At 41.1% G+C, this 27,732-nt stretch overlaps 1 protein-coding gene across 4 annotated transcripts in view; it reads left to right on the top strand.

Moving 5' to 3' along the window:
• Positions 1 to 591: 591 nt before the first annotated feature.
• The window catches only part of aatkb (apoptosis-associated tyrosine kinase b), a 49,504-nt gene continuing 22,363 nt past the window's right edge, over positions 592 to 27,732 (top strand). Inside the window, exons 1-3 of one of the 4 annotated variants that reach the window (XM_042397900.1) lie at positions 592 to 629; positions 17,436 to 17,569; positions 24,820 to 24,961. In XM_042397900.1, coding sequence (XP_042253834.1) covers positions 17,525 to 17,569; positions 24,820 to 24,961 — 187 coding nt within the window. In that variant the 5' untranslated portion in view covers positions 592 to 629; positions 17,436 to 17,524. Of the gene's footprint in view, positions 630 to 17,255; positions 17,309 to 17,435; positions 17,570 to 20,377; positions 20,648 to 22,305; positions 22,388 to 24,819; positions 24,962 to 27,732 lie in introns of those variants that run through there. The other 3 variants (XM_042397901.1, XM_042397903.1, XM_042397904.1) reach the window with 3 other exon arrangements.

Below are 27,732 nucleotides of genomic sequence, written 5' to 3'. Positions count from 1 at the left end.
TACTTTGTGTGTTACTGGAGGATTCCACTAGAGGGCACACCAGAGAGCTAAGGATGTAAAAAGAACTTCCGGGTTTGCATGATGTCAAAATCTGCCAAAAAACACAAAGAAGAAGAAGAAGAAGCATGATGTACAAAATAGACATGGCGACACCAAACAGCAACCTCTGGGGCTGTAAAATGAAGCCAATGCAGAAGTGCCAAAAACTGCAGTTCCTTGAACGGCCACTTGAGGCTCCAAAAGCGAGTCAATCCCCATAGACCCCGATGTTAAAATGTCCAGCTTTACAGCAGAAATAAACGTGTTTACAGCCTGGTACAAAAAATGTTTTTTGTCTCTATAGCTAATTTCTCCTTTCCTGACAACGGTACGGGGGATGAATTTTTTTATAAGTCACTCGTTTAAATTTTATTAAGCCATAAAGTTATGCATAATGAAGGACATGGCTGCTTTGAGTGACAGGTCCGCCAGCCGCTAGGTGGCTTGTTTCAGCCATTCGGCCCGCCTCTTTGCCCATTTCTGATTGGCTGGGAGTTAGGCAGAGTCATGCACCGCCAAGATGGCGACGGCCGGAGCGGCTCACTTTGAGCTTCAAAAACACTCTTCAGAAACCAACGGGTGACGTCACGGTAACTACGTCCATATTTTTATACAGTCTATGGCCGACACTCAAGGAGGTTACGACTTTGTTAATCCAAGTATATTTTCGTCATTGTGCAGGTAATTGCAGTCTTAGTCTATTAACTTGTCTTCAAAACTTTCCGCCACTGTTGTCGCTGCTTTCATGCCTATTGACTTCTGACCCTGTCACATCCCTACACATCCCTACACTGCCCCCTACTGGAATCAGCGATCAATATTCAGGGAAATCTGTAGCACCAATTTCCCACCTCAAGACCTTGTAACATTTCCCTGAAAATGCCGGTACTGCTGTGTTGTGAATGAAAGCAGTAACATTGCAGGGACAAGCATGTAAAGGGTCACGTCTTACTGACTGGTGGAGCGAGCAAACCAATCACAAGACTCCGCTGTCAACGTATTTGAATCCGTGACTTGTTTTTTCGCAGGTGATTTGATAACTATCAAGTGATACAAGTACATTTGTTTGCAAACAAGCTCCAACTGGACGCATCTGGAGACGTCCTCCGCTGCGTACACGTACATCCAACCTTGCCCCAGCTTCTTCTTCTTCTTCTTCTCTTGAGTTTTATGGCGGTTGGCATCCATAAGTGTTACATTACCGCCATCTGCTGGACTGTCCCTCACCCCATCTATTCCAGCATCACCATAGCATGTCTGAAAAGGTGCAAGACGGAAATGTTCCTGAATGTAGCTGCATGTGTGAACAGTGAAAATCACTAGTGGTGCCTGAAAGATTATCCCAGTAATTTACTGGGATCTCTGTGTGAAAGAGGCTTTACACAAACAGAGGATCACAGATGATAGATCAATTCTTACAGAACTGAGAATGCACAGTCCATCTGAAATCCGCTGTTTGGATATTTACATCCACTGTGGCGTCCAGCTGAATGTGTGTGTGACCACATAGTGAGCAACATGTGTGTGTGTGTGATCCACTAAAGGTCATATAGCAGAGAACCAGTGGTGCAGCTGCCTCCCTCCCACTGACCTCCCATCAAAACAAAACATGAATCTTTTATTTGTCTTCATCTTTTCTGCTCTTCTCTTTCCATCTTAATACAACATCAGTGTCCCCGGGGATGATGAGGATTTGCTGTGTATGCGTGGGTTCCTCTGACTGAAAACAGCTACAGCTCAGTGCCTTTACTCTATATGGGAATAAACAACAGTTATGTTGTCCTCTGCGGGTTTTGCTTTGTCATAGAGAGGAGAAACAGGCCAACCGCTGTGAGGACTTAACTTTGAGTAAACAGAACTGTGGAGACAAGGGGGAGATTATGTTGCTGTGGCGGCTGATAACATGACACACTGATGTGAATATGAATGTAAACGTGCTCCAGATATGATGCTCTGCTGTCGCTGTGTTTGATATACATAAACTAATGGTGCATTAAGTCACATCAGTTTGGTAGGATAGTGTTTTACTTTGATTGAGGAGACACATAAAGATGTAAAGTGTATCTTGACAACACACTAATGCACTGTAAGTAACGGGGGACACAATCCACAGTCCTCCTTGTGTGCAAAAACATATTTAAAAGTTTCCGAGCTGTGTGCTGAATAAAGCAGACGAGGCTGAGGTGTTTCTGGACGGTGTGTTATCTGGGGAGGGAATAGAGAGCGGAGCCTCAGGTGGAAGCGGTCTGCAGCGGGGAAACAGACAGCCGAGGCAACACTCAGCATACTTAAGTGTTGCTCTGCAACAACAGGGCAGGACACAAAAAATAAATAAATAAATAAAAACACACTCCCGACAGCAGAAGTGCCAACGCAGGTGATCCAGAGAGCTATTCTCTTATTTGAACAAGGTTGCTGAACAGAGATTACTGTATATGGCTGCTCAAGGGAGATGTGTTTTATGGTTAGTAGCTCTGAATTACAGCTTCCTGTGTAATTAGGTTCCAGTACGTGGGCTGCCTGCATATGACGAAGGAAGGTAGACCCAACTCCCACATGAGATGAATAGCTAATCCTCGGTGTGTGATGCTTCGTAACTCCACCGGAGGATCTCACACTGTGTCTGAGGGCCGCAGGATGAATGACACTGAAGAGTTTCAGGAAGGGGAATGAAAGGTTTCAGATTTCAACACAGGAAGTTGTGATGTTTTTGAATGAATATACAGATAAGGCGAGGCGAGGTGACACCGGCGGGGTGTTTGTTCAGGGTGACATATTAGGAGCTGTTACATAATTCCACATTCACATCACATCTGCTATAAATACAAGCGGCAGAGTCAGAGACAAATAACTTCATTGTTGCAAGATCAGTATTGAATCGGTCTGATCAAAATGACTAGTTGGAAAAAAAACAGTAAAAACTGTTAAAACTGTGAAATACAATGTATTGTGAAAGAGTAAAGAGACCTTTCACGTTTTTGTGTTGACTGTAAAACTGCAAAAAAGCCATTTTCTGATTATTCTGTGACGTCCTTGTTGCTGTAAAATATGCAGTTTGCAGTGAGAATAGAGACCCTTTGGGCTTTCCGTAGAAAACCTGAACTGTAATCAACAAACCAGTGTAAAAATGGCCATAAAGCCATCATAAGCAACAGTTCAATATAAGTAAAATCCAGTATTATAGGTGCTCTGTGGAGCAAACAAAGGTTATGGTTATATTTAGTTTAGTTACTTACCAAAACTCATTGTGTGTATCCTGGGAAGGTCTGAAGAAACGTGCCCAATCCATTTCCCTCCTCATAAAACATTTGCAAAGCTTGAAAAAGTTTGAATCCTGCATTATTTACTAGCTTGCAGTCTTTGTCTTCTCTGGCTTTGCTGGCGCATTCCTGCATTTGTTGGCGCATTAACGGCGCCTGCAGATTAGTGGAATAGTGTGAAATCGTTGGCAGGAACGTGTATCACCTGAGTGCATATCCATCCTCGTGCATGAGACAAACTAAGCATGGAGACATTCATAAAAGAAACTGCTGAACGTTGCAAAAGGTGTTCAAGCTGCAATATATTCACTTCTGTTCTGGTTACTATTGATGGAAGAAAATGGCGCCTTTTCCTTTTCTTCTTTCCAAGGACTCACAACACCGTAAAATGCTCTGGTTTAAAGTCCAAATTGACTCTTCATCAGGTACAGAGGTAGCCAGTTTATGCTTGAAACATTGTACTTTTTCTAAATCTAATAAAGAAAAACTGTGTTGTGTTGTGAGCACTTGGAAAGCAGAAATCGTCCACATTTTCTTTTCTTATTTTGTTCTTTTTCTGTAACTTTTATCTGTGGATAAATAGTGAATCAAAAATCTTGCTGCTCATTCACCGTTCATCAGGTGGTAGATTTCCCACTATAGGGAAGCTGTTCTGCCATTTCCATCCAGTTGTGCACTCGCTAACAAACCTGTAATCACCTGTACGCTGGTTTGTCTGGCTATGCTTGTTTTCTCTCTTGCTAAAGAGATCTTGATCTCAGTGAGATTACCTGATTAAATAATGGTTATATATAATAGCAGCATTGACAACACATTTTAAAATTTGTGTTCATGTTAGATTTCTTTCTTTCTGCTATCAAACCCCAATGAGTGACGTAATTTGGCCACTCAGTCGCAGGAATAATTAAAACTAGAAATGTTTGTGTATGACTAAACTGCAGCAGCACGTATGTTCTGCAGGAAACGTAATGCTGCCCAAATTATGTTGAGGAAATGTGGTTAATCAGCACATTTGGCAAGTTGCAAAAATGTTGATGCTAAACGTACGAGTACAAGGTTTCTTTGCCAAAATATCCACTCGTGCTACTGACTCCAGCATCTTTTTGTGGTTATATCAAGGCGCTGGCAGCACTTGGTTAAGGTTAGGGAAAGATCATGGTCTTAGTTTAATACAGAAAAAGGTCTGTAATGACTTGAAGCATGAGACACAACATGTTAATTCACATTTAAATCACTATTCTTAACCAACAATTTAGTATTATATAAATTTCTAGGAGGCAGCGTTGGAATAATAGACCTCCCAATTATGCAGAAATGTACGCTGCATCACCTACAGCTGTTTGCAGAACTATTCACTTCTGATTATTCTTTTTTTCTCTACAAGTGTTGTTTTCCTTTCTCTCCTGTTGTAAGACTGGTGGTTTTATTTAGTCGAGTGTATGTGTGTGTGGACGCTCACTCTCCTCTCCGATGTCAGGGGCAAGTTGTTCTTTGTCTTGGCACAGAGGCTGTGAGCATTAGGAGGGTATTTGAATTAGTCTGAGTGGGATATGGGGAAAGCAGTCACCATGGAAACCAGATGAGTTTTTTTTTTTTTATTCTGGCAGCTTGTTCCTGAGTCAGAACCCCCCCAGCAGCCGTTTGGTAACATTTGGTTGCGTTTACATTCAGATTGCTGATGACGTCCATGCAGCTCTATTGTTGTCTTATCTGTCGGTCTCATCAGCATTCATTTATGAAGAAGTGACCAGAAGGATGATCGCTGCATCATTTCTTGTGCACCAGCAGATGTATGGCAGATTGGTTTTTCTTTTTGCCCCCCCCCCCTCACACAGATTGTTCATGACCAGATCATCAACTTCACGCAGTTCACATGTGTTTGGCCCATATGGGCTTGTTTAACCATCTCTAACCCTCCATCCCTCCGTCTGTTTTCCTCCCATCACCATCATCTTCTACCTCTCCTCTCTTGTTGTTCTTTTCTTTTTTTAAACTTATGAGTCTTCTTGTTGTCATCCTCTCCCCCCATCTCTCTCTCTCAGTGCCTGATAGAAGCACAGTGTCAGCAGTAGTGTTGCAGGGCAGCGGAGGACAGATGGGGGGGGAGCAATGATTTATTTTACCAGTGCCAGCATTTTTTTTTTTTTTTTGATATGGTGGCCTTTCTCTGTTGGCTGTGAGGGGAGAAGCTTTGTCTCTGTCGCTGGTACAGACACGCTCACGCATATCTTACTGTGAGAGGCTTCTATTGATTGTATCCCGTCCTTAACTCCTGACCCTAATCCTAACCCTCTGCAGCCGAGTCTCTGGTCATTTGCTTCCTTTCACTTTGCATTCAATAGGCTAAAGAAACAAAAAAATCAATGGAATGTGCATGGAATAAGTAACTGTAAGGGATAAAACCCCTTAAAGGGGACATATGCTTTTTTTGATTTTCTGTCATTTAATGTTATAATAATGTTATGATGTCGGATGTTAAACTTGGTCAAAGTTCCAAAACTTGAGGTGAACATATGTAAAAATTCTGCCTTTGAGACAAAAGTCAGGGCTTCAATCTGTTCTGAACACTTTGTTTGCAGAGTTACCTCTACTTCCTCTTTGTGATGACGTCAGATTGTTTACACACGTCCATAGACGGACGTCCGCTCTGTAGTCTTTGTTGCTCAGGTTGTTCATGCTGTCCACTCGCATGTTTCAGATCTGATTATGGCTCCAACGTGTGCAGATGTATTTGAGAAATTGAAGTAAAGAGTAAGTAAAGAACAAGAAAAAGAAGTGAAATCCAACAAGTACTTTTTGTTTACGTAGTCTCCAGAGCTGGAGGAAGCTTTCTGAAGCTGACCAATCAGAACAGAGTGGGCTCATCAGGAGGCGGGCCTTAAAGAGACAGGAGCTAAAACGTCCTGTTTCAGACAGAGGCTGAACTGAGGGGCTGCATAAAGGACCAGTATAAGATAAATAAGGAGTTTTTAACTGTAAACCATGCAAAGATATTCCAGTAGAGCCCCAGAATAAAAATATAGACCTGAAATGTGTATGTTGTGTCCACTTTAAGGCTCATTACCCAGACCAAAGTGAAGCCCTAAATGCTCATTCTCTTAAATTTGCTTTCATAATGATGATAAATGACAATAAAGGGCTTTATGACTTAATTTAAGGCCTATTTAAATAGCCCATCCCCTAATACTTCAGATTAAGGGAAATCTCAAATCAAAACTTTATTTTGTACTGGTTACAGATGATTCACAAGCTGATAATGGGACAGTAAAAATGTTAACAGGAGAATAATTTGAGACTAATGCACACGAGAGGCGTAATTTCAGGTATTTATGTGACTGTGAGTTATGGGATGATTAAGGCATTTTAGTCTCTTTCTTTAGTTTCTTTTCTTTGGCATATGTTTATCACTGAAATAACAGATTTTACCAAATATTCATGTAATGTTTTATCTCAAATGCAGCTCTTATTCTGATTTATCATGCCTCATGGTCGAAGCTCTGCAGCTACGCCTGCTGAAAGAAGAGAACGTTTACAATATAATTTTTTTTTCAAATTTAAAAGACAAATTACCCAAATATCTATGAATATATATATATATTCATATATTGTAATGTTTTCAATGTTTAAACAAGATTTTATGCATAAATGAACAAAAACAGCATCTGTTAGATGTATTGAGTACCATTTAAAATGTCAGAATCTACACTTGTGGCAGGTTTTGTCCATTTGTCTCTATACCTGTAAGTTACGATCAATATAAAGCATTTTAACTGTGACCCACAAACCCATTTTGGATGCAGAAAACTGTCCAAATAACCTCCTATTCCAAAGATGAAGCTACTTCCCACAGAGACAGAAAAACAAGATCAGATAAGGGCATCCGTCAGCACTTTACACGGGCTGTTATTTTGTCAGTGGATGTCTGTGAGTCGCAGCCATCACTCACCTGACTGTTCACGCTCTTGACACCTGACTACCAGCATTAGCTTGAAGCCTGAGACCTGAAATCATTACATCTGGTCCTGATGCAGCACACAGGAGAGATCTTGAAATTCACAGCCGTGCAGTGAATGTATTTGGCTGTGATTACAAGTGTATTTTCACAGGGATTAACATGGTTCATAAAGATTTACAGTCTGAGAAAGGCTGCAAACAAATTACTGACAGTCCACAAGGTGGAATTATTGTAATAATATTCAGAAATAGATTAGTAAGGAGCATAAAATAGATATAAATACATATACAATGAGGCATTTATTTACAACCACGCATGATGTACGTAACAGTATGAGTGTGCTCAGTTTGATGTTTGTGCCGGTGCCCTTTACAAGATGCTATAGGTCACATTTGCATCAAACACAGAATGCCCTTTATATCACGACTCTCTGGTTACCATGTTCTTATCTTGAACATTGGTATGTGTGTGTGTGTGTGTATGAAGGAGAATATTCAGGAGGGGACGGCTACTTAAATACTGGACTGTTGAATTTCAAATAGACGCAAGCGGCGACTACCTTCCTGCAACCTGCTTCTTTCAAGAAACACTAAGTCAGTCACTTTTTTCCAACAAGTCATTATAGTTTCAACCTCTAAATTCACTCTAAGTGCTGGTGGTCATTTTGGAAATAATTGCTCCGTGAATAAGATTTGAAGACTTTTAGTAGCTTTGATGTCTGCCGTGTGGGTGTTGATTGACAGCGGTGATTGACAGCCGGTTCACCTGCTGATCTCCCCGGCTCCGGGACTCACATTGAGTCTGACTATTGTCGCAATATTTCAGTAAGTTTAATGACTTGATTAGTTACTGTTGGCCTTGCAGGACAGCATTTTGTAATGTTTTTTTAATCTTTAATTGGTATCACAGTGTGAGACGTTTGTTCTGTCCAGTTTCCAGCTCTTTCACCTTTCACCTCTCCTCTGAGCTTTGATACCTGTATCGTCCCGTACATAAGATGACCCTAATTATAAGATGATCCTCCCTTTTTCATCAGCTGTTTTTTTTAAAAAAAAAAAGGCTTTGAAGACTTTGAAGATAAAAGACACTTTTATCCCGTTGAGACAGTTTCCCTGAGTTACTGTTAATCCAAAGAGAAGAGAGATCTCATCCTTGAAGCCTTTCTATTGTAAAAAAAAAGTGAAATACTTCACTAAAGCAGAATGTAAATCCCACATTTGTACGGCCTCTCTGTCAGACACATAATCACTCTCTCTTCTGTCAGCCTCTTGGAAGCGGTCAAAAGCAGCCTGTTTGAACTCGCTATCATCTGGAACAGCAGTAATTCTTGGCTGCTTGACAGACGATTCGGATCTCTTTCTGCAGCAAAGACGTCAGAAGTTTCTTTAGATTCGTTTTCACCAGTCAAGAATTTATTTCCTCATGGGCAGAAGCCTTCAGAAACTCCTGCAGGTTGAACCGAGTTAACGAAACACTTTCATTGCAGACTGACTGACTGCAACCCATAATGCAACAAACCCTGTAGGAGCCGGCGTTACAGCAGTACTTTCAAGGATATCTTGTGAACTCATAATTGTCTCGTCCTTGAATGTAAGACAACCTCCGCTTTTTAAAATGTAATATCCAGAATAGAATATTAGAGCCAATACGGTAATTTAGCCGTAGCAAGGACAGTAACCAGGGCTGATGATGGGTGAAGGTTGTCCCTTGGATACACTTCCTGCCGATCCCCCTGAGTTGGATGTGAGCAGCAGGCACAGGAACGGAGCCAGGGCAGTGACTCGGCTCGGACAGGAAAATGTGTCCCTTCTGGATCAGCTGCATCAAAAAAACTGGGCATCGCTTGCCCTGTAATTGTCTGTTTTTAATAGAGGAGGTTGAACATTAGTGACACACTGATCACTGATGGCTGGATTTGGTCTGTAATCACTATCCATGAAGCGGGTATACATACAAGCCAACATGGACATCAAAAAACATTTATTTGTTGTTTTTTGCAGCTGCGGAGTTAATGCTACAATGCAGCGCCACATCCAGGCTGATATCCAGGATATAATGTTAAAGTTTGGTCTCCGCTCAGTCTGTCAGCTCTAATCTAAATATACAACATACCAACCACACTTTTGTCTGACAGACACACCATTGCAGTGACTCATACCTGAGCTGTCAGACAGCTCAGTCACTTATTGTTTGCTCTGCCTTAAAGAAAACTACAGACTTGGCTCAGACTCACAAACTCTCAGTGACTGCAGGGAGATGATGGTCACATGACTGAGAGAGCTGGCTGAGCTAGCACCGCCACTAGCCAGCTACTCCTTTGGGTTTCAGGTCTGTGTGTCAGTAAGTCTCATACCAAAGTGGATCACAGCAGGAATTAGTTTCTTTGACTTTACATTGGTTCTTATTATCACTACTTTTTAATTGCAGCTGCTGCCAGTGCATGTGGATCAGTCTAATTATCCTTTTTCAGAGCATTTTGGACCATCCACAGGTTCCTTTCGGTTTGGGGCTCCTTTTTTTTTAATGTCTGTTTTGGATCAGTTTTTGGACCCATGAAGATCTCTAGTTGCAGCCTGGTCGCCAGAATAAAACGTTGGCAGTTTATGTTTCTGCAAACCACAGAAACGTTGAATGTCTACGTTTCAAAACGTGAAATACGTAGCATATTAACATTTCAACAAAACGTATATCAACATTTCTACAAAACGTAGCATATTAACAACTAACCCTAACCCCTAACCATAACCCTAACCCCTAACCAAAACCCTAACCCCTAACCATAACCCTAACCCTAACCCCTAACCAAAACCCTAACCATAACCCTAACCCCTAACCGAAAACCCTAACCCCTAACCGTAACCATAACCCCTAACCATAACCCTAACCCCAGCCCTAACCCTAACCCCTAACCATAACTCTAACCCCTAACCATAACCCTAACCCCTACCATAACCCTAATCACTAACCATAACCCTAACCATAACCCTAACCCATAACCAAAACCCTAACCCTAACCATAACCCCTAACCATAACCCTAACCCCTAACCATAACCCTAACCCCAGCTCTAACCCTAACCCCTAACCCTAACCCCTAACCATAACCCTAACCCCTAACCCTAACCCCAACCCTATTTTGATTTTATTTTAACCCAAACCATGATCTTTCTCTAACCCTTACCAAGTGGTCTTTGTGCCTAAACCTAACCAGACCTTAACCACTGCGTTGTCACACCATAAAACGTCATTATTCAACAGGTAGAAATGTTAATATGCTACATTTGTAGAAATGTTGATGTGATACGTAGTTCATGTGTTGAAACGTATATATATTCAACGTTTCTGTGGTTTGCAGAAATGTTCAATGCCGACGTTTTCTTCTGCCGATTTGGTTTGTAGTTACATCGTAGTGGTTCCTTATGGTTCAACATTTTGGGAAATACACTTAGGCTATTTGATTTCTTGCTGAGAGTTAGATGAGAAGATCTTTCTCATGTCTTTACACTGGGGGAGGTAGGGGGAAACAATGAGCCTGGCTTTGTCCAAAGTTTTAAATATCTGCCTACCAACAACCTCTAAATTTTGCTAATTCACACATTAAATCGAGTTTGTTTAACTTGGACAAAAACAGAAATGTAAAAAGGGAAAGTTGTGTTTTTAGGGGGGAGTTAAATGCAGAAGCAATTTCTTGGCCCGGACACAGTAACTTCTTGGAGATGTTCCAACTAATTAACATCAGGAAACTTTTCCTGAAAGCTCTGATATATCTGACAATGATAACAAACATGGACGCCCCATATCAGCCAAACCCAAATTTAATGGATCTAATGTCATTTTGATGTCAATGTGAAGTATTTTCAACCCTCAAATGACCAGCTCAGTTATTTTACAACCTTTCCCATCCAGCTCTAGCTTCATATTTAGCTTACAGACTTGACAGCAGTATCAATCTTTCCATCTAACTCTTGGCAAGAAAGCGGATAAGCATTTTTCTTAAAGTGTCAAATTATTTCTTTAATTTGCCTCTCTTGAGTGCAGCTACAGTATATCAGCTAGTCCTGCGAGGCAATTTGTATTCTAACAGCACGAGTTCACAGGCTTCGCACGCTGCTGAGAGTTTGAGTATGAAAATGTGTAAATCAGGATGAAGCTGGAACTCATTAAGCTGCAGAAATATCCGGAGTGATTTCTCAGTCAGCTCTGTCTCTGTAAAGGCAGAACAAACACATGAGGTTGTTAGATAGACTTGCACGCTTGCAGTTTCTGCTTCTGTCTGCTCTCGGTTAGACTCAGAGCTGCTGCTCTTCTTCAGCTCTGAGTGCTGAGCAGATTCTCCTGGAGGGGGGGAGGGGGGTGTGTGTGGGGGGAGGGGGGGGGGGGGGGGACGCTGTAAGATTACACAGCTCTTCAGTCTCCTTCTCCTTTCTCGGTTCCTTTTCTTCTCTCCTGTCGACTCGTCTCCTCCGAGCTCGCTCCCCTTTTCATCATTTAGTCATCAGGATGTGCTTCAGCTCGCTGCCTCAGGAGGCTAAAAATGGCTACCACCTCTGAGTAGCTGAGAGCTGTATGGTACTCAAACTGCTGCCATCACGTTGTAAAGGAGAGAAAAAATACAGCAGCTCAGAAAATGTCAGTCCACCTTCCTGTCTTCCTCAGTGTGTACTGTGTTGTTGAGTGTAGTTAATGAAGCTCTCAGGAGGGATGTGTCCTCGTGAACTGAACAACCTTTAGAGGAGACATTTATCTCTTTGGATCTGGGCTCATTATGTCCAACAAGAGGAAAGAATCCTCTATTTTTCATTTAGATTAGCAGTCAATGGAATCGACTTTACACAGCCGAGGAAGAAAACACTACAGCTGGGTGTTTTTTGTGTGTTTGTGGGGGTGTTCAATACAGTCGCTCCCCTGAGGACAAAGCACATACAGTATGAAAGCAAAAGCACAAACACACTAAAGAAAATGTGCTCCAAATACAAAAATACTGCAAAGTGTGACACACATAGAGAAGTGAAAAGATTCAGAGAAATGCAACTCACTCTCACTTTCATTGTCGTTTCCAAATTGCATGTTATTATTGATATTAACTGATAATATCATTGTATTAAATGTCAGTATGTTGTGTGTAGGCTCTGCAGCTCCTCTCGGCTTTACAGAGCTTTATAGCGAGTTTCAGCTCATCGTTTATCTGTCCAGCTGCAACTTTTACTGTTTTGATTCACTCTCGGCTCTTGCATATCAGGGAGTGGTGGAGCATTTAGCGGCTAAAGAGCCAGATACTTCCCTCAGGAGTGAATCTTGGACTTACATTCACCAGGTGGACAGAAACACGACTCCAAATGAATGATAATGTTTCTCCGTAACCGCTGGATGTGGAAATAACGACTAATATCATCTTTCGTAGTTGCTGTGGTGCTTGTTCTGTTTTGTTGACCATTTTAAGGGTCAATTCAGTTATAAATCACTTTTTTTGTCACTTTGTCATTTTTTGGCTGAATAGAAACACACTTTTTGAAACTACTAAGAATTAAACTGTCTTCCCAAGAAAAACAGCAGGATCGGTCATTAACGTGAGCAACACAAATTAACGTTCAAGCTATTATGAGAACAGCAGAGGAGGAAATCAGATGATTTTATAATAGAGAATAAAGTCTGTGTATAGAGGAGCTCAGGGTGCATGGATGGGTCAATAAAACACTGAACTTCGACGTGCAAGATCGTTAACAGTGTTGGTCAACACTGTTGTTTTTAAAAAAAAAAAAAACATGACCACGATCATCCCCTAACCTTCACTACATGGTTATTATTGTAACCATGACGACTAATGTCTCCCATCTTTAACAAAGTGCTTATTTTAACCATGATATTTTGCTAACTAAGTTGTTTTTGTGCTTAAACCTATAATCAAACCACCTTATCCGACCAATCACCACATAAAACTTCTCAACGAAGGTGTGAAACAGCTGCGAGAGGCACGAACAGATGATGTTATCCCTCCGATAGCGGCGTCAGATCAGACGTGTTTTGTTGATTAATTTGGAAGACTGGCAACAAACAACAGCAACAAATTCTAAAACGCAATGTTTGTGCTTTTTGTATGTGTTTTGTCTTCATGGCCACCGTAGTTTGACCTCATATCAGCTGGACAACAATAATAATAATAATCTTTATTGTCCACAAATGTGGAGATTTGACTTCGGCCTTCACAGGTTGGTTAAAACACATTATAGTAAATAACACATACAATAATAAGTAACACAGCATGCACAGTACAAACAACAATAACAGTCCAGTTGTTTCTGCTCTTTCCCAGTAATTTTACTGGTTTGTTTTTTGTTCTCAGCTCCCAGGTGTCCACAGCGTGTACACATATTAAAAGTTAAAACACCTTCAACAAGAATTCTGTAATCAGCCTCTAAAATGTTCTCGCTCATTTCGAAAGAATCCAATTTTTCCTGATTAGATTCGAGCGCTTGCATTGCTTTTGTGAAAAAATGTATTCTGTGTTGGCTGAAAAAAAGGTTCCTAAATATTTTAAACTCCTCTACTACTTCAACAAGACGGAGTATTAACTGCTAAATAACATGTTGGACATTTGCTGACTGGTGAAATCAGCTTCATCGTCTCCTGCTTACCGACTGCTGTACTAAGCTTTCTTTTTCTGCACCTGCCTACACGACCTCTCCGGGTTTCTTCACTGGAGAAACGGTTCAGACATAAGATTAGATATTAATTCTGTCTTTCTCATTAAAAAACAAGCTCCTCAGTGGACGTTCCTACTCTGTCTGTGAGCTCATCGGTTCATGTTGAAATTGTTAATCTGTCAAAAATGACTCACAAATAGTTTCTTTTAAAAAAAAAAAAAAAAAAGGCGAAAGCAATCTCCTAAAAAAGCTGAGCACTGCAGATTTTAGAAAGCTTTTCCCAAACAGGAAGATAATAGTGCATCTGTTGGTGACTATTTTCACCATTCTATGTCGTCTTTGGTCTTTTCCTCAGATTTATTGACAATTAGCGAAATAAAGAATATCTCCAGTCTTTAATACTTAGAAATTTTAATAGTTTGATCAGTTACTCAAAGGTTTGTGGTTATTGTGTTGGTGTATTAGTGTATTAGCTGCGCTGGAGCTGGGCAATATATCGATATTATATCGATAACATGATATGAGACTTACCTTAGATTATGGACATCGTAATCTGGTGATATGGCAGAAGTGTCGTCTTTTCCTGGTTTTAGAGGCTGTATAACAGTAAAGTGATGTCATTTTCTGAACTTATCCACAGTACAGATGATTATTTATCAAAAATCTCATTGTGTAAATATGTTGCGGAAGCATCAATAGTCATCCCTATAATATCATCGCAATATCAATATTGAGTTATTTGAAAATATTGCGATATTTGATTTTGTCCGTATCGCCCTGAGCTCGACTCCACGTGGACCGAAGTGTGTTCCTCAGATATTAACGCGGAGCTGCTTCCCGCTCTCCCACTTTGTTGGGGAAAACTGGGATTTGTCAGCCAGGGAGTTTTAAATAAACCTCAAAAAAGAGGCAGAATATTTCTCCTGCTCTCTGTTATTACCCCCGGACAAATAAAGACTAATTAAATCCGAATCATCTTAGTGTTTCAAAGCACTAAATGGTTATTGACTGATTTAGCAAGCTGGCTTTTTCCAGCTCTCCCTGCCTGTCTGCGTGATGTGGCATCATATTTGCTCTGTTTTACGGACTATTTGAGTGGAAAAATTCAGACTCTGTGTTCCAAAAAGCTGCGGGAGGCCGACTAATCCAGCATTTAACTGTTAAAGTTGCATGATTTTTGACGAATTCTGTTCTCTTCCTACATTCTGCCAGCCGGCCTCCTAAACAACAGCGTTCCCTCTCTGTCCAATTATACTAAGAGCCCCGATACTCACTGAAAGTCGCACCAGCTTTCAGAGGATCAGCACGAACTGGCAGCAGAAATGACTCTCTGAGCTCTGTTTATTATGTCTGTGTGTGTGTATGTGTGTGTGTGTGTGTGTGTGTGTGTGTGTGTGTGTGTGTGTGTGTCGTCGGAGCTGGGTGGCACCGTTTTTGGCAGGAATCAGCGTGAGAGATTTACAGCTGAAGGCAATCCTGCACGGCTGTCCGTCCAATCTGTTTCCATGGTAACCGTTGCATTTTGGGAAGCCATTGCAGAAGTGTGAAAAATAAATCATCCATCGCTTTAAAAAAAAAAAAAGAAAAAAAAAAAAGAAAACCCTCCAAAATTGGGAACAAGGTATTATTTGTGAGATTGGGCAGCGTGTGAGGCGCCACACACATGGAACCATCAGAGTTTGAAAATTGGCTTCACTGGTGCAGAATGAGGCTCAGAGCGGCGGGATGAGAGAGAGAGAGAGATAGAGCCTGAAGGAAATAACGTCTCTGCTGGGCTTTCAGAAGTGGAGTTGAAGCGTGTTAAATATTGTAAATAAACATATGTTAATGTCGTGTATCGTAATTATATTTACATCTCGATTGAATTAAATCACTAAATGTGTTGTTTTGCAGATTAATCGAACAGATAAAACAATGCGTTTAGGACACATTTAGTATTTATCATCTATCTCAGCATGTGATGCCAAAATGCTCTTTAGAGTGTCTAGTGTAATTAATTACTCATGTTTTCAGTCCTGGGTTACATCAGTTAAAAGTGTTTAATGTGGGCATCACAGAGACTGCCTTCCTCTCTCCATGTTTCCTGTCTGTCTCTACTGTTAACTACTGAAAAAAGGCAAAACACTGGAGAAATAATCCCTCATGTACATCTCCAGGTCTATATTTATATTCTGGGGCTCTACTGGAATATCTTTGCATGATTTATGGTTTAAAACTCTTTATTTATTTTGTACTGGTCCTTTACGCAGCCCCTCAGTTCAGCCGTTTTAGCTCCTGTCTCTTTAAGGCCCCCTGAATCAGATCTGAAACATGAGAGAGGACACGGCGCTAATAACCTCAGCGACAGTTAAAGTCAAGGAAACAGATGGCCGTTAGTGGGCATTTGTGAACAATATGATGTCATCACGAGGAGGAAGAAGAGGTAACATTGCAAACGGAGCGTTCAGAGCAGATTGAAGCCCTGACTTTTGACTTGCAGGGAGCATTTTTATCCGTGTTCAGATCAAGTTTTGGATCTTTGACCATGTTTAACATAAACATTTTACATTATAACAGTATATAAATGACAGAAAATCACATGGAGCATGTTTGTTCCCTTTTAAAAAACAATTTTGCTGCAGGTTACCAGTCTGAAGGTGTTGACTGGTTGTTTATTTGTCCAAATGTCTAGATGTCTAATGACGTTAATATCTGAAATGTCACCAATCAAAGCTACTGATGGTACATTATGCTCTGTGGACTTCACAAAAGTCTGCCTGGAAGATATCAGAGCTCAACTGTAAACACAAACTCACAAACTTCAATAATTATGTCATTTTGAAAATAACAAAATTAGAGTAAAACAGCACAACAGTAGCTCTCCCCATGTGAACAGTTAACAACCGATAATGGAAATATCGAGCACAATGTAAATAAATTAACAAAAGCATAACAAGTTGACATAAACACAAGTTTTGAAAGGAAAAGAATCACATCAAATCATCATAAATATGCACAATGATATGCATATACTGTATATATGTTGTATATATTGACACATCAGACTGAGGTTTTACACAAGTTTTATCTTCCACCTCTCTGGAACCTCATTATTTAAAAAAATCCCCTTATTTATTTGCAAATCACTTCCACAGTGTACACAGTGAACTGTATATATTGATGCATTTTTTCATGAAAAAGACAATTAGTGCAAAAAAAACATCTTTGGTGCTTCTGTTGCTGGATGAGGGTGATAAATGAACATTTGCATGTTTCAGTCTGGTTTTCTGTGCAGAGGTGTGATGTGGTTCAAACCCTAAAGGACTATAACGTGTATAACAGCATTTCATTTTGAGCAAAAACATGATGCCAAGCTGTAAATCAAACAGTGTCTCTGAACGGAAGATCTCCTGAGAAAACAGTCATGAACTATTCTGTAAGTTACAGCAGAATAAATCACATTCACGCTTTTATTGTTGTAATCTAATCGCTCTCTTATGTCACACATGCTTTGATCCACGTCAGGTGAATCTGTCGTTGTAACACCCGCTTGTGTCCTGCAGATGGCGCGCCGCTGAGTGGGCTGTCCTGGTCGTCCTCCCTGGCTGTGGTGGCCATCTCCTTCTCTGGTCTCTTCACCTTCGTCTTCCTCATGCTGGCCTGCCTCTGCTGCAAGAAGGGCAAAACCGGCTTCAAGGTGAGACTCTCCTCCCATCATTCCTCATCCACTTGCACATGAATAAAATATGAGGACAAAAGTGACACACCTCAGCACCCTCATGCACACACACACACACACACACTCATTGTATCATATCAAGTTTTTATGGAGTCTTGCACACTCTCTCTCTCACTCTCTCTGCCCGCCAGCGTTACTGCAAATGGCCCCAAACAGAGAACATTGCATGCAGCCTCTCATCAGACTTCCATTATATTCATGACACAAGCTCTCCAGCCATTTAAACTCAGAAAATGTTGATGGTAAGTAAACAGAAAAAGCAAGACAAAGGTGATGGAGGCTGTGTTTGTGGAGCGGCGGGAAGCCTGCAGCTTTTCAATAGCATCTTGTGTCAGTGCTGCAAGACCCGATTTCTGAGCGGCACCATGAAATGGGTCACAGCGTCGGAGAAAATAGGACAAGAGTGTGAGCAGCATACTGTGTGTGTGTGTGTGTGTGTGTGTGTGTGTGTGTGTGTGTGAATATTAGAGGAACGATGGGATTGTACAGCATAAATGTCTTGTGTGTGTCAGCTGTGTGTTTCTGCAGATTCGCCTACATGTTTCAGCTTATTTAAGGTGATGTTAAGACTTTTAAACCTGCATTGGAAACAAGATGTGGACACAAAACTGACATATCATCACCTTTTAAGTTGATATGTTGAACTTGTTAGCAAACAGTTGCTAATTTCCACATCCAGCAAGTAACGGAGCAACATTATCATTCATTTGGAGTCGTGTTTCTGTCTAATATTCGCTCTCTTTTAGCTGTTTTTGCTCTCTACCACCTCAGTATACTAACTTACTACAGTATAAAAACCCTCAACCTGACGTTACCAGCAACAGCTGTCACATCTTGTGAAACCCAGAAACATTTACATTCCTGTCCTCTGCAGTCGGAATAAATGTACGTGTCAACCATCTGCTTGTGCATGTTTATGTTCATCCTCTTCCCACAAGGGCTCGACAAAACATCCCTCCTCAGCACCACTCAGAGTCAAAAAGCACAGAGTACCTTTTAAAGGCTCATTTTTCAACTATGTCTTATACACAACAGTAGAGAGCTTTTCGTCGCTGTAATCGTTCCCCTTCAAATATGCTTTCAATGTAAGTTTATACGCTTGTTCGCTGTCTTATGTAAAATGAAATAACTCCCGTTGTCCCGAGTAGAAATTTTAATCAGCAGCCTGAAAATTAACTCTCCTGCAGCCTCCTCAGGGCTAAGCTAGAAAGAGGCGAGCTAGAAATTCCCCAGTCAGATAACCGAAGACCCACAAAATACTTCTCTGCTCCTCGTTCTCTAAAATAAACTTACACTTGAAGGGTGCAATATAGGAGCAAAGATGTGAGATGTAATATTGATATATAAAACTGTGTGGAGAGCCGCGTGATTAAACCTGTCGGATGACTTTTCTCACAGAGTCGGGGACATGTACCATTGTTTTAATAATGAAGGGTTTCATCTTCATCTTCTCTCTCTTCACCCGCAGCTTCTCTTTCCTTTTTTTCCCACTTCCTCTTTGTCGTTCTGAATGTGTCTTCAGAGCCGCTCTGATTACAGGAATATCTGCAGCCGTATTACATAACATCCTGTTCTCTCTCTCTCTCTCTCTCTCTCTCTCTCTCTCTCTCTCTTTCTGTGTGTTTATATGTTTGCATCTCGAGTTGTTGTCGACATTAGTTTAGTGTATGTACATGTATGATATCCTCATGTCTGCTTTGTGTCTTTGGCTGGTTGGACCACCCAGCTCGGACCTGGGCCGGAGTGGGAAAGGAGGGTGAGGGGTGGAGGGTTAAGGGGGCGGGGGGGAGAGGGGGGGGGCTTGGGGAGGCATGAGGGCGTGAGGAAGGGCATACCCATGAGCCCACAGTGCATCCGGCCTCAGGGCCCCATCTGGAATTAGACACAGCCTCTCCCAGAGCAGGAAGAGGGAATTTCAGGGAAAATAATGAAAAAAAAAAAAAAAAACTTCAAGAGGAGACGAGAGAGAAAAAGCTCTCTGTGTTTTACAAACAGTGACAGAAAGATGAGGTACTTCCTCCGACAGACCTCACCGCCACTTGATATGACTAACTGAGACTGATGAAGCCTCATATAAACTTCACATCGACTTTTAAACGACCGTGTGGACACACTGTGGGTTTTTGGCCTCCATCACTTCCATTGAAAACACATTTGAAGGATCTTTTAACAGCCAGTATGAACACAGCGAGGAAAAACTTCTTTCACCGCTCATACGGACACCTGACTGCTGGTTTAAGACACACTTGAAAAAAATTGTGAACCTGTCCTTTAAGTTCAGCTTTTGGCACGTATGATGAGGTTAAAGGTCGGCGTCGGAGGTCAGCGTATGTGTGGATGCGGGTGTGTGTGTTCCTGGTTCGGTCGGGGAAGGGGGGGGGGGGGACTGCCCTGCAGATGTTCTTTGGCTTTTGGGAGAGAGAGAGCGAAAGAGAGAGGAAGAGAGCAAATGATGTCACGAGTATAGTATGTGAACCCCCCTCCACCCCCCACCCCACCACCTCCTCACCACCACCACCACCACCACCTCCTCTTCCTCCCCTCCTCCCACTTGTATTTTTCTCCCTCACATATTTGTGGGGGCTCAGCTTCTCTCTCCTCTCCTCCTCTCCCTCATGAGACGACCACAGGTTTCAGCCTTCGCCTGTGAACCCGTGAGATAGGGTTCACCCCCCCCCTTCCCCCACCAACCCCACCCCCCCACCTCATTTTCTCTCCCTCCATCACTCCATCCCCAGCAGTCCCTGGAAACAGTCAGTGGTCAGCTCCTCTTCCTCCTCTTCCTCCTCTCTGGACTCTCTCTGCAGAATGATGAAGCCTTTTTCTGCAGCCGCTCCTCCTGGCGCCGCCGGCCTCCTGCTGCCCTGCACCCATCACACCGATGGGAGCCCCTGCAATGGGGCCACTGAGTGCATGTGTGTGTGTGTGTGTGTGTGTGTGTGATGGCAAGAAATTGATTGAAATGCTTTTACACATTTTGAAGGCGTTTTCTGAGTCCAGGGCGTCTGACATGTCGTCCTCACCTGTGGAGGAAAGGTAAGTGAGTGGGAGATGCTGCGGGGTCACTGGCTGCTGATGTTTTGGGGTGTTTTAAACTCTGCATGTGTTAGTTGCATAGATTAAGTGTTTTAGATTGGTCTTATTTGTTTTATTTAACTTATTTAGGCAGCTATTGGGTTGTGTTTGGGAGTCTTAAGTTGTCTTTTAGATGTTATTTTTATGATCGTATCGGAGATTTTATTCATGATTTATAGCTGCAGTGTTTCACTCTGATATTGAGACGTATTTTTATGTTATTTGTTTAATATTACTCATCGAAGTTGCTGTCCAACTTGGCCAATGCACTCTTGAAAAAGAGTTAATCTGTTTTCCTGGTTAATTTAAAAAATAATTAAAAAAAAAAAAAAAAGATGGAAAGGGGACCATGAGTATTAAATCATTGGATTTAAAAAGATGCCACTCAGCCACACCATCACTTTTTAATCACTTGTTAATGTTAAAGTCATACTTTTTAACAGAGAAGCAAAGTGTTTTTTTCTGTTGAGCATGAGTTAAATAGCGCTGTAACTGGAGCTGCGATGATTACTCGATTAATCGGCAGCTGTTTAAATAATCGTTTTTCAAGTGAAAATGCCAAACATTTGCAGGTTTAACACTCTCAGATTTGAGAATATGTTCTTTTTCTTGGTCTTGCATGATTGCAAATGTAATATTTGGGGGTTTTGGACTGTTGGTTGGACAAAATGAGACACATGAGGATGTTGCCTCAGAGTCCAGGATGTTGCGATGGTTGTTTTTCACAATTGTCTGATGCTTTATTGACTAAATGATTAAACGTGAAAGAAACTGAAAGATGAATTAATAATAAAAAATAATCGTTAGTTGCAGCTTTATCTGGAGCTATCAGACAATTCGTTGTCCTAAAATTTTATGTTTTAAGCAAAAATACTGAAGATTTTCTGGTTCCAGCTTCTCAAATGTGAAGTTTCTTACTTTTATATCATTGTTCATTCAATAACTTTGTGCATTTCTTCAATTTGTCAACATTTTTTTTATTACTTGCAGCCTTAATTCTGATACACATTACTGCAGGATGTATGGAAAGAGAGATCTCTGTGAACGCTAGTGTGTGTGTGTGTGTGTGTGTGTGTGTGTGACAGCGTGTGTGTGTGTGTGTGTGTGTCAAGAGTGAAACCACATGTTGAATGGGAGGGCGCGCAGGGCCGTGTGAAGATTTGGATCTGCGGATGAGGGAGAGTGTGCAACATACTGAAGTGTGCATGTGTGTGTGTGTGTGTGTGTACATGCAAACATTCTTAGAGGACAGGATGAAGCGAAAGATGGAGGTGTTTATGTGTGTGTGTATGTGTGTGTGTGTGTGCCTGTGCGTGTGTGTGTGTGTGTTTGAGTGGGTGTTGCAGAGGGCTGCAGCAGGTCACATTTTTCCAGTGTTGAGACCCTGCTGCTCTCCAGCTCCCAACCAAGAGACTTTCATTCTGACATCCGGTCTGTGGATGCGGCCAACTCCCCTCCCATCCCTCCTCCCCTTCCTCCTCCCCCCCCCCTCCTCCTCGTCCTCCTCCTCTTCATCCTGCGATGTGTCTCTGTGTGTTCGGCAGACAGAGGGAATCTTTCAGGGGCTCATCGCTGCTTATCCAGTGCAGGCTTTAAAGTGCTGTAACACGCTAACATGGAGAACTCATAAAAAATGGAAAAAACCCACGAGAGCCTGCAGTTCGCTTCAAAGGAGATCTTCAAGAACTAGAATGATCTAAAGTCAGTTCTGTAACTGTTAGTGGCTTATTTCTCTCAGAACTTTTAGAATGCTGTGATAATAATTAGTGTTAGTCTATAGAGTGGGACAGAAAAATGATGAATTAATGATGCATCTTTGTTTTTCATAACACATTTATTATTTGGTCTGCACATCTCACAGTCCTTGTTTTGAGTATAGAGTGATTATTTTAAATATAGCTAAATAAGAATGATATTAATGGTACCTATAATAATGAATAAAGACATTTTATTATATATATATTATCACAAAATCTCTTTTTTATGCAAAATTATAGAATATTTTTCAGTTTGTGAAAGATGCTCCATCTAATGTTTAGATCCATTACCAAAAAAACATTCATAGAAAAGAAAGAAAAAAAAAACATGAATAGTTTTATTTTTATTTCTGTGTCTAAACATCTGGCCCATCGCATGGGATTATAAGACGCCGCTATTTAACAAAAGATGCATCTTTTAGTCGTACATATACAAAGCTAATATGGAAGCATGTGCAAAAAGAAAAGAAACAAACAAACAAAAAGAAAAAAATCCCAAATTTTCATACAGTATATGAACAGTCAACCGAGTCTTTGTGCGTCATCCATCAATCAATATCTGTTTCTATCTTATTAAACGAAACATTACGCTGTTCCCAATAAAAACAACAGTAGAAAACAAAATGTAACTAATTTTCTAAATTAACGTACCGTCCAGTTTCAACAGTAAATGGTAAAAATACCAGAAATCAGCCTCAAATATAGAGATCATATTCATCTTTTATCATCCTGAATATACGCAGTTTCATCCAAATATCTCTGAACAAACAAATAACAAGCTTGCCAAACCCAAAGCTGCAGAACAATGAGGCACACATCTTTTGATCAGGAGCCAATCGTTTGTTTATACCAGATAAATATCTGTCTTGTCGACCTTCTTTCTTCCACATATCAAGTAACTGATCCCATAACTGAGCTACACATGGTTTCCATCCAATGTCGCCCACCTTGGTACATATCTGTGCATGAATACATACAAACACATATGAGTAAATAGAGCAAACTTAATTTCCATCTTTTTAACGTTTCTGCATTAGTTTGTTGAATTTTCTGTATCATTTTTCTCCATTTTGGCAGCTTTTTTTTTTGCTGCTTGTTCTCAGTCAGTTACTCATCAGTTAATACTCTTAACAGACACTTCCACGAAGTAAAACATTGCGGTTTATTAGAAGACCTCTGTTGCAACAGACTCGAGTGTGTTCAGGCTATCAAGATCTCTTCTGCAAACACTAATCTCTCTCTCTCTCAGCCACTCAAGAGTTATGAAGACTTATCGATCACTCCGCTGCCATTTGGGGGGCATGTGAAGCTGAGAGCTGAGTCAGATGTTAGCTTATACAACTGCAGTGAATCAAATCCAAATATTGTTTTGCTCCATTTTGATATATAGAAAAGATTTCTAAATATTTTTCAAAGAACGTTGAGTCACTCGCTCAAACTCTTCTTTCCCGTCTGTTCTCTCTGTGTGTTTCCAGAAAGCATCTCAGCGTTGAAAATCATCTAGCTTAATTGCAAACTTCAGGGTTAAGATACATGTAATCTCAGAGCTAATGATCTCTGAAGATACCAGACTGGCTTTGTTTACACTAAACAGTCTCACAAACAGCTCAGAGAAACACTGAGCCGAGCCAGGACAGCTTGCTTCAGTTTATGTTAGCTCTGCGTCAGTGGGCGAGCCAACATATCATCAATTTTGGATTGTGTTTTTCTCTCTCTTTCTTCATGGACTGTTGATGCAGTCGAATATTGCTAATTGTATCAGAGGGGATGTGTACGTGTCATATGATCTGCAATAAAGACAGATTTCGACGTGCTTTCGGGGATTGTTTCCATTTTTGCATCTTCTTGTCCTTGCAAAACAAGAAGCTGTTTAAGTTTATTGACGACACTCTAATATATTTTAAAATACAACATATCAGACTTTGTCGTAGAACTTGAGCTGCGACGATCAATCGATTAGTCGATCGACAAAACATTAATCAGCATTCTCATTCCAGCTTCTCATATATGAATATTTTCAGGTTTATTTGATAATATGGTGATAGTAAACTAAATATCTTCGGGTTACGGACAAAACAAGACATGTGAGGACGTCACGTTGGGCTTTGGGCATTTTCTGACACTTTGTAGACCAAACAACTAATCGATTGATCAAGAAAATAATCAACAGATTAATTGAGGATGAAAATAATCATCAGCTGCAGCCCTGGATAGAACGATAAAGTCCTGGACTTATTTCCATCCTTGTCCCTGGTGTTTCCACAGACCATAAACCAAAGCTGTTTACTAGTTTCCAACCAGCTGTCAGTCGAATTGTCCAGTAAAATCTGCCTCATCTTTCACGTCTTCATGTATTTGTGTATTTGTGCGTTTCAGGAATTCAAGAATGTGGACGGGGAGGAGTACCATGCAAACATGTCCACCTTGGCCTCGCCAACCTCCCAGGGAAGCCCGGACGTCTACATCCTGCCGCTCACCGAGGTGTCCCTGCCGGTCGCCAAGCAACCTGCCCGATCAGGTGAGTCGAAGTCCTCCTCAGTTCAGTTTAGTTTAACCTCTTAAACGGAGACGTATCATGCACATTTCTATATTTATATTCTGGGGCTCGACTGGAATATCTTTGCATGTTTTACAGTTAAAAACTCCTTATTTATCTTCTACTGGTCCTTTATGCAGCCCCTCAGTTCAGCCTCTGTCTGAAACAGGCCGTTTTAGCTCCTGTCTCTTTAAGGCCCCACCTCCCTTCTGATTGGCCAGCTGCAGGAGGCTTCCTCCTACGTAAAAAAACAGCAGTAGTAGCATTACACTTCTTTTTCTCCTTCTTTACTCAAAATGTCAACTCTTTCAATACATCCGTACATGCTCAAACCCAATATCTGACGTTGTAACTGTATAAAATTAACAGAAAATCACAAAAAGCATGTTATGTCCCCTTTAAACTGCTGGTTCCACCAGTGGCTCCATCTCTACAAACTCATAATATGCAGCCAAGCACAAGTAAAAAAAAAAAAGAAGGCTGTTTTGGGTAAATATTAACATAATGATTCACACGTCGACAAATAAACATTTTCATATTTGCAAGTTGCAGCCCTTAAGTGCAGTCTTGAGTTTCAGAGAGGCACACGAGGACATTTGAAGTGAAAATTGAGCATTCAAGAGGTTAAACGTGCTCCTTCCACTTCCATTTGCTGTTTTGCCACTCAGTAAATCATTCAAATCCCTGCGCTACATTTAGAGAGATCTATTCTTTTTTTCCCTGCTGTCAAAAGAGATTAAACATGAGATGATGTCCAAGATAAAAATGGGTGACCAAGGAATATCTAATCATGATATCACTTTTGAAGGTTGTGTCAGTACTTTGTAATCTATGTAATTTATGTCTTAAAACCTTCGCCGCAAAACTGATGCAAACCTTACGAGAGCTTTGTAAAAGTGCCAGAGCCTTACACATGCTGAGAACGTTTTTTGGGGGGATGTGAGAGTAATGTCAGAGCAGAACGGAGCCGTGTATCTGGAATTTGTCAGAGCTTTGTCCCCGGAGTGAGCACCGCCCAGACACTGGCCTCGGTCAGCTGGGCCTCCTCCTATCTCACAATCCCTCACTGCAGGTCATTACAGAGTGAACTGTGTGCTCTTTAGCTTTCACTCTCGCCCACAAACATCTGCCTGTTGCATAATAATGTCCAGGCGGCCAGCCTACACTGCTGCTTGTTGGTATGTGAGGCATGCGAGAGCACAAAACCCCAGTGAGAATATTCTCCTTTATTTCTCTCTCTCTCTCTCTCTCTCCATCTGCTTCTATGTGACAATGGCGCTTGTTGTGTGTTAATGGGCTGATGCAGCCTGATAAACTTATGACACTGCAGTGTGGTGACACTTAACGGATCATGTCATTTACCTCGAGGATCAGGCTGCATCACAGCTCAGAGGTAAATGTTTGTTATGTACAGTCTGACCCCACTTTGGCAGAGGTGGGATGTAAACAAAGCACTTTCCATTTTCTGCTACTTTGTACTTTCTACTCCGCCACATTTACGTGACAGCTTTAGTTACTCCGATTAAAAATTTTACTGTTAAAGATTAAACCACCAGTACTCAACCTTTTGGTCTTGTGAGCTCTTCGCTGTGTAGTTGTAACTCGTGTTTCAGATGTTTATTAGTTTTTAACAGTTTCACCAGAGAAACATTTCCCCTTCTAGACGTCTCATATGGTTTCATTCAAGTAACTGTTCAAGGCCAGAAAACAGTAAAAACTCCAGTATTTCCCAAACAAGCAAAGTTTAATTTCCCATTGATTATCTCGCGACCCCTCAGATTTATCTGCTGACCCTTTGCAGGGGCCCGACCCCTAGGTTGGGAACCACTGGACTAAACTAGCTAAGTGTATATAAAGTAGTTGAAACTAGCTCCACCTCCAGCAGCTACAACAGTAACATGCTGCTCTAACACTGATGCTTCACTATTAATAATCTACTTTATTAAACATATTTAAGTCACTGCGTCAGATTTATTACAAAACTAGTACTTTTTCTTTTAATACTTTAAGTAAATTTACCTGGTAATACTTCTGTACTTTTACTTAAGTAAGTATAAGTGTATAAAGGAGCAAAAGATATAAAGGAAAACCTCGCCCAAATCACAAAAAACATATTTTCTAACTTGCTTCAAGTCATGTTTCGCCATGCAGGTCATTCTGGTTTCTATCTGCTGAGGTTTGAAGATGACACACACCTCAATACAACAGAGGTGGAATGAATTTTGTTTGTGATGCTCAATGCATTAAAAAAAAAATGGCACTTGAAAAACTCAACTTGGTAGGAAACAACATCCCAGACTTCTCTGGATAGTTCACACACCTCTCAGTGGACAGTTAAGAAAATAGTTTTGGGGTGGAGAAGTTTCAAAGGCACATATGTCACATAAAATAGAAATGTATCCGCACCGTTCAATAACACCAAGAAACCATTTTCTCACTATTTTCTTCGATTTGGGTGAACTGAGACTTTAACAGATGCTTTTGTCTTCGGCGATTAATAGAAACCACATGGTATTACAGCAGCGGCAGAGGTCAGGGATTCATTACTGCACCTTCAGGACAGCCTCACCCAGTGACATCACCAGGAGAGGTATAATTAAGTTTTTAATGAGAAACGGAGTGACAGAGAGGGATCCACCTTACTGTGCTGTTTCTCTAACCTTCTCAGTTTTATTATCTTTCTTAGCTGCTATTTGTTGTCTTTTCATCCGCAGTTTGTCTTTTGCTGCTAGTTCGAGTTACTTTCTTTCTTT

Source organism: Thunnus maccoyii, chromosome 20 (genome assembly GCF_910596095.1).
Source record: "Thunnus maccoyii chromosome 20, fThuMac1.1, whole genome shotgun sequence".
Taxonomy (NCBI): Eukaryota; Metazoa; Chordata; class Actinopteri; order Scombriformes; family Scombridae; genus Thunnus; species Thunnus maccoyii.
The sequence above is the reverse complement of the archived record's forward strand: the minus strand, read 5'-3'. Positions and strand labels throughout refer to the sequence as shown.